A 12,537-nucleotide genomic window follows, 5' to 3' on the forward strand; every position below is an offset into this window, starting at 1 on the left:
CTACCCACCTCCAGCCTTTAAAAGAGGTTATTGAGGCCAAGAAAAGAGTGGCAGTTAGAATGTGATCTTTAGAGAGAACTGTTGATCAGAGGTGTCTGTCCCCACCCAGGGACACTTGGGAGGGCTTGATAAGTGTCCTGTGGAGGATGTGGCTCATGCCTGAGATCCTATGATGGCAGAGCAAAGAGAGTTTGCTGTTTGGAGTTGACCTCTGCTACTCACTTCCTATCTTTTTTCTGTGTGTGTTTTTTTTTTCTCCTTAGCACTTTTGACCAACATAATACATATTTTAAATACTTATCTCATTGTCTGTCTTCTTTAATACTATGTAAGTTCCATCAGGCACAGACTTTTAAAATTTGATCTCTGTATTCTAGGTGCTAGAATCCATTCTAGGTGCAATGTGCATACATGGATACTCAATAACTATTTGCAGCTGGGAGCAGTAGTAGCTCATGCCTGTAATGGCAGTGCATTACAGGCCTGTGTGGCTTGTTGCAAATTACGTGCAATTAGCCCTCAGACAGTCTGAATTGAGAGAACTGTGGCAAAACTTAATGGTGCAGCACATAGGCAGGCAGCCAGACTCTTAAACTCTTGGCCTTTGGGATGATAACTTGAGCCCAGGAGTTTGACACCAGCCTTGGCAATATAGGGAGACCTCATCTCTACCAAAAAAAATTTAAAAAGAAACACCAGGCATGGTGGCACATGCCTGTAGTCCCAGCTACTTGGGGCTGAGGCAGGAGGATCATTTGAGCTCAGGAGTCCAAGGCTGCAGCAAGCCAAGATTGCAACACTGCACTCCAGCCTGGATGACAGAGCAATACCCTGTCTCTAAAAAATACAAATTAAATAACTAAATATTTGCATCCTACATTCATTACCACAAATCACTCCAACAACCCTACTCGTTCTGTATTATTATTCTCATTTTACATATGGGAAACTGGAGCTCTTACTCAGAAGGGTTAAGAAACTTACCCAATATCACATACAACTAAGTCCAAGAGCCAGAATTGAAAGTCAGATTCATCTGATTCCAAAGCTTATGCTCCGCCTGTTAATGCTTTCTCAGCTCAGGTGCCTGTTTCCTGAAAATGTATTCTCATCCTTTTTTGGGTGCTAGATAGTATCTAATCTAAGATCTTTAGGCAAGTAACATGCCATTCTGTGCTCTGGTCTCACTTGGTAGATCCTGCATAATGAGGATAACAAATAGAAAGATTAATTAATTGGTTATGTAGCTTACACTCAATACGAAGACAATAATAATTTCAGATTATTCAGAATACATTTAATGGTACTTTACTGTATAAATGCCTGATTATTCATTTAGGGCTGCATATTCTCCCAAATTCTTTTATATGTATAATTTGGTTTAAATATTAAATTGTTGGAAGCTTAAGTAGCATTATTTTCATTGTTCAATATTAATATCCATTGTTTTAAATATGTTGTTTTAGAAAGCATATTTTGCTGACTTTTCCTCAAAACTTTCTGTTCATTGTTACTCTTCCCAAAAGAACAAAGATCTCCACAGCTAACACCAAACATCATATACCATATTTGTTTTTGTGGGTATTCTGTAATTATTTTCAAGCTCCTAGGCACATTTGCCTACACTACTTTTGTTTCTGCAATGACAAATTTCTAAAATGTTAGCAGCAATGACTGTAAAAAAGGGTAGTTAATTGGAAAAGAGTTCAGATCCTAACTCTGTTCAGGGACCATGTAACCCAGGCAAGCCGCTGCACCTCCCTGGGTCTCATCCTGGAAGTAGAGATGTTGGGCAGACACATGGGGAGGGATTGCGTGTATGAGTGTAACAGGCTGGATGGGATGCTCGAGTGAGGTGGGGACCCTGCAGCAATGCAGAGGACATGCTCGGTCTAAGGAAGGCAGCTGCAATCTCACTGCTACTCAGAAATGTAGGCTTACAGTTGGCCACTCTTCTCATGTCTCAAAAGAAACTGGGTTTTTATGGGAATTTCCTTTTCCTCAATTTGGCAATAATTCAAACTAAAATCTCTTTTTTTTTTCTTTTTTTTTTTTTTTTTGAGACGGAGTCTCACTCTGTTGCCCAGACTGGAGTGCAATGGTGCGATCTCGGCTCACTGCCACCTCCGTCTTCCGGATTCAAGCAATTCTCCTGCCTCAGCCTCCCAAGTAACTGGGATTACAGGCACCCACCACCACGCCTGGCTAATTTTTGTATTTTTAGTAGAGACAGGATTTCGCCATGTTGGCCAGGCTGGTCTTGAACTCCTGACCTCAGGCGATCCACCTGCCTCGGCCTCCCAAAGTGCTGGGATTACAGGCATGAGCCACCACACCTGGCCAACAGATCTCTTCTTCAAAACAGTTCTTCCAGCCAGACTGGGTTTGTGGGACAGCAGTGTGTAACCTCTGGGCAGGACATCCCCAGGATGGAGGTGCTCTGGCCCATGCCTGCACTATACCAGCATGTGCCCTGGGACATTGCAGATGGCTCCCCAGGCCTCCATGGGCCTGCACTCACAGTCTCTTCACCAGAGAGCTCGAAATCTCAGAACCCAACTCTCTCATGTCATCAAGCCAGAGACATGAGTCTGTTTTTCTGTCTCCTTAGATTTGTCTGTTCTTAGACATTTTGCATAAATGAAATTATGTGATATGTGGTCCTCTATGACTGGCGTCTTTCACTTGGCATAATGTTTTCAAGGTTTCCTCATGTTGTTGCATATATCAGAGCTTTATTCTTTTTATTACTGCATAATATTCCATTTTATGAATTATTTGTCCATTCATCAGTTGGTGGATGTTTGAGTTGTTTCCACTTTCTGGCTACTATGAATAATGCTACTGCAAACATTCATATACAAGTTTGTGTGTGGACAAGTTTTCATTTTTCTTGGATATGTATGTGGGAGTGGAATTGGTGTATCATATTGCTTTGAGGACAGACCAAACAGTTTTCTGAAGTAGCTGTACCGTTTTATCAAATACATTCCCATCAGCAGTGTATGAGGGCTTCAGTTGCTCTACCTCCTCTCCAAGAAGTTTTATTTTTCTGATTTTCTATGATAACTATCCCAGTAGTTGTGAAAGTGGTATCTCACTATAGTTTTGATTTGCATTTTCCTTATGACTAGGGACATTAAGCATCTTTTTATATGCTTATTGACCATTCATGTCTTCTTTGGAGAACTCTCCAGATTCTTTGCTCATTTTTAAATTTGGTTATTTGCCTTTTTATTGCTAAGTTATAAGAGTTCTTTATATAATCTGGATACATGTCTCGATGAGCCTCATTTTTGTCACCCAAATTTAATGATATTCAAAATATTCTACTTACTAAGATAGGAAACTATTCTGTTTGAAAAACAGTATAAATAACAAAGTTTTAAAAAAAAGAAAGATGCCCATTTGATTTTATCAAATTTTGACCTTATGATACTAAGTAAATCTGATATTTCTTTTTTCTGTAATCATACTATATTTTAGCTAAAATAATTGATAAAGATACCTGTCAAGTCTCAAATAATATTCTAATTAATTTTTGTATGTTAATTTTGTCTTAACCATGCCAGTGGCTTACTCATAGCTTCCAAAAATAAAAGGTAACTCTTAGATTGAAAAATACTTTCAAAGGGGGTGGGTTTGCCTCTAGGGAGGAGAACGCTGGATCACAAGAGGGCAGGAGAAAGAGAATTACTTTCTGCTGTATTTTACACTTATATGCATGTAGCGTCATTTAAAAAAAATAAATTTTGGAGGCTGGGCACTGTGGCTCATGCCTGTAATCGTAGCACTTTGGGAGGCTGAGGCGGGTGGATCACCTGAGGTCAGGAGCTCAAGACCAGCCTGGCCAATATGGCAAAACCCCGTCTCTACTAAAATATGAAAATTGGCTGGGTGGGGTGGCATGCGCCTGTAATCTCATTTACTCAGGCGGCTAAGAGAGGAGAATCACTTGAACCCAGGAGGCGGAGGTTGCAGTGAACCGAGATCTCACCATTGCACTCCAGCCTGGGTGACAAGAGTGAAACTCTGTCTCAAAATAATCAATTAATTAATTTTGGGGCCAGGCGTGGCGGCTCATGCCTATAATCCCAGCACTTTGGGAGGCCGAGGTGAGCAGATCATTTGAGGCCAGCAGTTCAAGACCAGCCTGGCCAACAGTGAAACTCTGTCTCTACTAAAAATACAAAAATTAGCAGGGCATGGTGGCAAGTGCCTATAATCCCTGCTACTCGGGAGCCTGAGGCAGGAGAATCACTTGAACCTGGGAGGCGGAGGTTGCAGTGAGCCAAGATCATGCCATTGCACTCCAGCCTGGGCAACAGAGCGAAACTCCATCTCAAAATAAATAAATAATAAAACATAAATTTTCAGCAAAATATAAACGTGGACTATTGTATTAGTCCATTTTCACACTGCTGATAAAGACATACCCGAGACTGGGAAGAAAAATAGGTTTTATGGACTCATAGTTCAATGTGGCTGGGGAGGCCTCACAATCATGGTGGAAGGCTAAAGGCACTTCTTACATGGCAATGGCAAGGGAGAATGAGAGAGGAGCAAAAGCAGAAACCCCTTATAAAACATCATAACTCATGAGACTTATTCACTACCATGAGAACAGCACGGGGGAAACCGCCTCCATGATTTAATTATCTCCCACCAGGTCCTTCTCCCAACACATGGGAATTATGAGATTACAATTCAAGATGAGATTTGGATGGGGGGACACAGACCCAAACCATATCAACTATAGATTAGATCATGGTATTGTATCATTTTACATTTCCTGATTTCGATAATTGTACTGTATTATATAAAAGGATGTCCTTGTTTTTAGGAAATTCACACTGATGGGCTTATGGGTAAAAGGAATGACTTGTATGCAATTTAGTCTTCCCAAACAGTTCAGGGAAAAAATGCTTATGGGTATTTATAAATAAATAATCACAAAGCAAATATGGTCAAATGATAGGAAGGGTATCCTGGACTTTTCAGCATTCCTTCCCTTTTTCTGTGAGTTTAAAGTTATTTCAAAATTAAAGTTTAAAAAAAAATTTAAAAGAAAGACACTTCTGGAATATTCTTTTATATATAAGAGCTTCCAGAATATTCTTTTATATATTTGATATATATTAATATATTTGATACACTTAATATTAGGAAAGAAATAAAAATCATAAATAAAAACTCAAGAATGGAAAAACTTAGTTGTTTTTTGGGGGTTTTGTTTTTTTTTTTTTTTTTTTTTTTGAGATGAAGTCTCACTCTGTCACCCAGTCTGGAGTGCAGTGGCGCAATCTTGACTCACTGCAACCCCTGCCTCCCGGGTTCAAATGATTCTCCTGCCTCAGCCTCCCGAGTAGCTGGGATTACAGGCGTGTGCCACCACTCCCGGCTAATATTTTATATTTTTAGTAGTGACAAGGTTTCACCATATTGGCCAGGCTGCTGTCGAACTTCTGACCTCAGAAGATCTGCCCACCTTGGCCTCCCAAAGTGCTGGGATTATAGGCGTGAGCCACCGCACCCAGCCTCTTTATGACTTTTGTAATCAGGAAAAATACAAGTGAACCTTACTTCTTAAGATCTACAGAATTTGTTGCGCATGGTGGCTCATGCCTGTAGTCCCAGCATTTTGGGAGGCCGAGGTGGGTGAATCACGAGGTCAGGAGTTTGAGACCAGCCTGGCCAACATGGTGAAACCCCATCTCTACTAAAAATACAAAAATTAGCGGGACGTGGTGGCGGGCGCCTGTAATCCCAGCTGCTCGAGAGGCTGAGGCAGGAGAATCGCTTGAGCCCAGGAGGCAGAGATTGCAGTGAGCGAAGATCGTGCCATTGCACTCCAGCCTGGCTGACAGAGCAAGACTCCGTCTCAAAAAAAAAAAAAAAAAAAAAAAAAAAAATCCACACAATTCTTTTAACAAGTTTTTTTTTTAATATTAAAAAGGTCAGGGCTTTTAATATTTCACATATCTTCAATTAATAGGTAAATATGTACAAAGACAGAATTATGTGCAGTTCCCAGGTTCCCAGACTCGGGAAAGACAGAGATTATAATGTCCTCAGTGGCCTCCTGTTCAGCTTGGAGGCTTAGACAGGAACCTCAGAGGATGCCTTTAGATGGGGAGTTTTCAGAAGAGGTGAGCTCTGATTTAAACCTGGAAGGGGTCGCAGAGGAAGAGGAGAGATGAAGCCCACCTTCCCCAGCCCTGCCCTCAGCTCTACCACCCAGGGAAGACCACAGGCTGCTGTTGGTTCCCTCCACATGGCCAATGGCCAGCCTTCTGCCAACTCTCCCAACACCAATATCACACTCTTCTCCATTTTCTTTTTTTTTTCAAATATTTTGTTCCAGCAAAACCTTCCCATGGCAAATTTCCACAGGTTAAAAACATAACTTTGATTTTAATGGGGAAAAATTTTGTATATCCATGAGCCCCTAAATTAATACCCAGTTTTAACACTATAAAAATGGAGCAAGCTGGGCACAGTGGCTCACATCTGTATTTCTGGCACTTTGGGAGGCCGTGGTGGGTGGATCACCTGAGGTCAGGAGTTCAAGACCAGCCTGGCCAACATGGTGAAACCCCGTCTCTACGAAAAATACAAAAATTAGCCAGGCATGGTGGTGCACACCTGTGATCCCAGCTACTCGGGAGGCTGAGGCAAGAGAATCACTGGAACCCAGGAGGTGGAGATTGCAGTGAGCTGAGATCATGCCACTGCACTCCACAGCCTGGGCAAGAGAGCAAGACTCCGTCTCAAAAAAAAAAAAAAAAAGAGGACCAGTTACTTCAACAGTTTCAACAGTTAACACTGGTTATATCACAACAAAACAATGGTGGCTTCTCTTCAGATGACTCTCCAATATACTGTCTACCTGCATTCCTTTGGCTTTTGGTATTGTCGTAGTTACTAAGGGTGTGCTCCAGCTATCCTCACAGAGGACATAACACAATGCTCTGTGTTTATGTGGTTCACTGCTACTCCAAGTGTGGTCCTTGAACCAGCAGCGTTAGCATCACCTGGGAACTTGTCAGAAATGCAAATCCATGGGCTCTATGCCAGACTCTGGCTCAGAAGCTTTGTGGGAGGGATCCAAGAAATTTCATTCTAACCAGCCCACCAGGGGATTCTGAGGCACATGTAAGTTTGAGAACCACTGATGTAATTGAAAAAGAAGAAAAAAAGAGTCAAAAGGGGAAAAAAAGAAAAACCATCAGTGCTAATGATGCACAAGGTTATCTTTTGTAAACTAGGGTAGTGTAAATACTGTAAATTGAAGCAGCAAGAACTAATCATTCAAAGTCAAAGATAACTAATGAGCCCCTAGATTCACATCCTCCCACCACTCACAAGGCATGGGACCCACAAATCCCCTCTCCCAAATGCAATGAGGTATCTCGTGTGCTAGTAGAGAGAGAAAATGCACTTCTAGTAAAACTGAATACTATATTTTTTTTTTTTTGAGACGGAGTCTCACTCTGTTGCCGGGCTAGAGTGCAGTGGTGCGATCTCAGCTCACTGCAACCTCCACCTCCTGAGTTCCAGTGATTCTTCTGCCTCAGCCTCCTAAGTAGGTGGGACTACAGGTGTGCACCACCACACCCAGCTAATTTTTGTATTTTTAGTAGAGACGGGGTTTCACCATGTTGGCCAGGATGGTCTTGATCTCTTGACCTCGTGATCTGCCTGCCTTAGCCTCCCAAAGTCCTGGGATTACAGGCATGAGCCACCACGCCTGGGCTAAAACCGAATTCTTTAAACTCAAGTGACCATGTCTCCAGGCATAACCATATTTCCTTCAAATTCTCAAAATTTTTTATCCCCAAAAGCTGCCCACCTCACCCTCTTTAGGACTTTGGAGGTGTCTTTAGATTTTGTTCTGGGGGCCTCATGCCCATCATTCATCTTTATTTTTCCAGCAAAGGGTTACCTTCCAGTTCAACATTTACCTTGGAAGAGGGGACCATCTACTTGACCACTGAGCCCAACACTCTGGAAGTGCAGGATGACAATGCTTCTGTGCTTGACGTCTATTTAGTAAGTAATTTTTTAGTTTCCTCTCCTCCACTTCTGGTTTGTAAATGGATCCAGGCCATGGCTTACACAAGAACAAGTTCAATAAAACCAGGCATGCTTGGGTTTTAAAAGAAATGATGGCACCCTTTCACTTCTGCAAATGGTGCTTCTTTTCACAAGTAATGTTTTCCTACAATTTATTACACAAAAGAACATCTAGGTCAATACAAAATCACCATGTATAACAAGAATGAATCCTCTAATGTTGAGGCAAAGTAGGGCTCCTTAGTGTTATTCCCAACGAGGTAATGTTTCCCTTTGACTCAGCCGTGCTCCCTGATGTTTGAATCTTCTGTGTGTTGGCGTTGCTCCCTTGGTAAGTTAGTAGGCCAAGAGGCGCAGAACTGGGTCATGGGAAGAACCCAAATTCAGTGCTGGAGAATCTTGGCTGATTCTCTCCTCAGTTGTCATCAACCAGCTGTGTGATTTGGGCAGGAACCTTTCTGACTGCCTAAGGAGGGAAATAATGCCCACCCTGCCTACCTTACAAGGCTGCTTTGAGGATCATGAGTGACCCTTTAGTGCCTGTCAAATTACCTGTATCAGCTTAATCGAACTGTTAGATAATGCCTAGAAAGATACCCTGATGGGCTACACTGTAAAAGAGTATTTTCTGTGCCAAGTGCATCTTGCATGTATGCTACGTCTTTGTATGCCTGCACAAAAAAAATTTTTTTTTTTTTTTGAGGCAGAGTTTTGCTCTTGTTGCCCAGGCTGGAGTGCAATGGTGCGATCTCAGCTCACCACAACCTCCGCCTCCCAGGTTCAAGCAATTCTTCTGCCTCAGCCTCCCTAGTAGCTGGGATTACAGGCATGTGCCACCACGCCTGGCTAATTTTGTATTTTTAGTAGAGACGGGGTTTCTATGTTGGTCAGGCTGGTCTCAAACTCCCGACCTCAGGTGATCTGCCCACCTCGGCCTCCCAAAGTGCTAGGATTACAGGCATGAGCCACTGCACCCGGCCTACCTGCACAAAATTACATAAAACAGGGGAAGTGTTCTTTTGGAATTTTCTGGGTTTTTTTAAGTTTTGCTAAACCTGAGCCAATACTCTGTGTCGCTCCTGGTGTACAAGTGCAACTTCAGGAATCAGCACCGAGTGATGCATGTCTCACAGCAGCTCCCTGAGCCTGCATTTTATGCTTTTCCATATCCCTGACCTAGCACTGTAATTCCTCACAAGTGCTCTGCAGGGCATCAGTCACCTAAGATGCTACTCCTAGCAATACTGGAGTAGTATCCAAAGTCCTGGCCAGGCACGGTGGCTCATGCCTCTAATCCCAGCACTTTGGGAGTCTGAGGCAGGCAAATCACTTGAGGTCAGGAGTTCGAGACCAGCCTGACCAGGATGGTGAAACCCCATCTCTACTAAAAATAGGAAAATTAGGCAGGCATGGTGGTGCATGTCTGTAGTCCCAGCTACTTAGGAGGCTGAGGTAGGAGAATCACTTGCACCTGGGAGGCAGAGGTTGCAATGAGCTGAGATCATGCCACTGCATTCCCACCTAGGCAACAGAGCATGACCCTGTCTCAAAAAAAAAAAAAAAGTCCTGGGTGGGCACGGTGGCTCACACCTGTAATCCCAGCACTTTGGGATGCCAAGGCAGGAGCATCAGGAGGTCAGGAGTTCGAGACCATCCTGGCTAACACGGTGAAACCCCGTCTGTACTAAAAAGACAGAGAAAAATTAGCCGGGCGTGGTGGCAGGCGCCTGTAGTCCCAGCTACTCGGAAGGCTGGGACAGGAGAATGGCGTGAACCCGGGAGGCGGAGCTTGCGGTGAGCCGAGATCACGCCACTGCACTCCAGCCTGGGCGACAGAGCCAGACTCCGTCTCCAAAAAAAAAAAGTCCTCCAGGCCCTGCATGGTCTGGTCTCCCCTGCGTCTCCGACCTGCCGCCTCCCTGGGTCTCCCTCTTCCTTGCTGATGCTATTCTAGCCACACTGACCTCCTTGGTGTTCCTCTCACAGACCAAGCACATCTCTGCCTTGGGACTTTTGTGTTTCCCATTCCTGTCTGTGTATTCTTTTCCACCTATCCCATGCTCCCTCACTTCCTTCAGGTCTCAGCCCAAGTACCTCTTTTTCAGATAGGCTTTTCTTCACCGCCCCCTACATAAAACAGCAGGTCCCCCACCAACCGTTGTAAAAAGATTTTTTCTCTGAATATCCTAGTTTTTGCATAAACAAATTTTTTTGCACTGAGCAATGCTCCTCCCTACCATTGCCCCGGCTTTAAAAAAATAAGGTTGTAGCAGATCACAAAATCCTTACAGAAAAGTTGGTCCACCCCCAACCAAGAAAATGGGGAATTAAATAGAGAAAAAAATACATTTTTGGTCCCATGTTGGATTCATCTGGAACCAGAAATCAGGAAAGCCTTTCAGAAAGAAGCTAAGTAAAATCTCATCTTCATGAGCTAAGGATTCATGCCACTTTCATGTGTCTTTACAAAAAGTAGATTTTCACCAGTCACGGAGGTGCAATAGTGAGCCAAAACTCAAGTTCAGCTCCATGTGTGGTCCTGCCTAAACTTGAACCCGGGAGCACCCTGTTGTTGTTATTGACCATAAATATAAGTCTCACGTCCATCTCATTGGAATCATGTGTCTTACAAGAGTGAGGGAAGGATGCAGAAAGGAAGGAATGAGGGGGTTTTATTGAGAATATTTTTTGTAAAATTCTTTCACTGTTTTTTCCTGAATTTTTTTTTTTTTTTTTTTTTTGAGATGGAATTTCACTCTTGTCGCCCAGGCTGGAGTGCAGTGGCGCGATCTCGACTCACTGCAACCTCCACCTCCCAGGTTCAAGCGATTCTCCTGCCTCAGCCTCCTAAGTAGCTGGGATTACAGGGACCTGCCACCACGCCCAGCTAATTTTTCGTATTTTTACTAGAGACGGGGTTTCGCCATGTTGGTCAGGCTGATTTTGAACTCCTGACCTCAGGTGATCCGCCCGCCTCGGCCTCCCAAAGTGCTGGGATTACAGGAGTGAGCCACTGCACCTAGCCAAAATTGTTTAAGTATTCATTAATTTAAAATAGTAATCTATTATATGTTAAATAATGTTTTTATGAATATTATTATATTTTCCAAAACAAAAATAAATTTTGTTAGAAGGGTGGCATTCTTTTATATTTCTGCAAATCCCTAATGTCTGGCTTAATGGAAGAAAAAAGATTCTCACATCTGTTTCTGTATCTGTCTTCTTGATATATATAACACATCATTTCATTTCTAGAAAGCTCCATCGTACATCCATGAAAGGGAATGAGAATAAAAAATCAAACAACATCTTTGTATTATTAGGAAAATAGTTTGACCTCATGGACCCCCAGAAATGATCCCTACAGAGTTTTTCTCATATTTTAACTTAGTCTCTTCACCTGTTGCAAAACCAAATGAAGCATAAATTAATTAGAGACAAATAGGCACCTGGAGTCTATGCTGGTCTCTGCCTCTCATTAATCGTTTCCCTTGAATTCAGTGATCTCAGTTTTCTCATCTATAAAATGAATTATTAAATCAGGTTCATTCTAAATTACAAAGAGATATAGAAATAAGATTTTCCAAGGTGGGAAGATTGCTTGAGGCCAGGAGTTCGAGACCAGCCAAGGCAACACAGTGATACCTCATCTCTACAAAAATTAAAAAAAAAAAAAAAATTAGCCGTGCTTGGTGGTGCATGCCTGTAGTCCCAGCTACTTGTGAGGCTGAGGCTGGAGGATCCCTCAGGCCCAGGAGTCTGAGGTTGCAGTGAGCCATGATCTAGTCACTGCACCCCAGCCTAGGCAATGGAGTGAGAGACACTGTCTCTAAAAAAATTGAAAGAAAAGAAAGAAAAGAAGGAAAGGAAGGAAGGAAGGAAGGGAAGAAGGGAAGGGAAGGGAAGGGAGGGGAGGGGAGGAAGAAAGAGAGAAAGAGAGAGAGAAAGAAAGAGAAAAGAAAGGTTTCCAAAGTATCTACCATTGTTTCTCCAAATTTTGCTGTTTAATCACCTCCTGTACCATAAACTTTCACATTCTTTAAACTTAAATTTTATGGCAGTACATCTAGAAGGTCCTGCACCATTAACTTGTAATTCCAGAATGTGTTTTCATGCTGGAAAATTTTGTTTTTTGTTTTGCGTGCTCTTCTAGATCAGAAAGGGTACAGCTCATTACCCTCCCTTCAGTATTTTCATTTGCATCTGCATTATGAAAAAGCAGATGGAGGCCAGGCACAGTGGCTCATGCCTGTAATCCCAGCACTTTGGGAGGCCGAGGTGGGCAGATCACCTGAGGTCGGGAGTTCGAGACCAGCCTGACCAACATGGAGAAACCCTATCTCTACTAAAACTACAAAATTAGCTAGGCGTGGTGGTGCATGCCTGTAATCCCAGCTACTCAGGAGGCTGAGGCAGGAGAATGGCTTGAACCCAGGAGGCAGAGGTTGCGGTGAGCCAAGA

The 12,537-nt window shown here is 42.9% G+C and overlaps 2 protein-coding genes across 13 annotated transcripts in view; both read left to right on the forward strand.

Annotated features, from left to right (window-relative positions):
• The window catches only part of PIP5K1B (phosphatidylinositol-4-phosphate 5-kinase type 1 beta), a 303,947-nt gene that overhangs the window by 278,023 nt on the left and 13,387 nt on the right, over positions 1–12,537 (forward strand). For 7 of the 12 annotated variants that reach the window (XM_019034010.4, XM_019034009.4, XM_055350748.2 and 4 more), the window contains one exon: positions 7,935–8,052. The exons of the other annotated variants lie outside the window; for them this stretch is intronic. In XM_019034010.4, coding sequence (XP_018889555.3) covers positions 7,935–8,052 — 118 coding nt within the window. The remainder of the gene's footprint in view (positions 1–7,934; positions 8,053–12,537) is intronic. 12 annotated transcript variants of the gene reach the window in all.
• On the forward strand, positions 1,463–2,406 carry LOC129524615 (putative uncharacterized protein encoded by LINC00269). Its single transcript, XM_055350754.1, is given in 2 exon segments — positions 1,463–2,033; positions 2,035–2,406. Coding segments are annotated over 2 exon segments (522 nt in total). The 5' UTR covers positions 1,463–1,883.

This window comes from Gorilla gorilla, chromosome 13, assembly GCF_029281585.2.
Source record: "Gorilla gorilla gorilla isolate KB3781 chromosome 13, NHGRI_mGorGor1-v2.1_pri, whole genome shotgun sequence".
In the NCBI taxonomy this organism is placed as follows: Eukaryota; Metazoa; Chordata; class Mammalia; order Primates; family Hominidae; genus Gorilla; species Gorilla gorilla.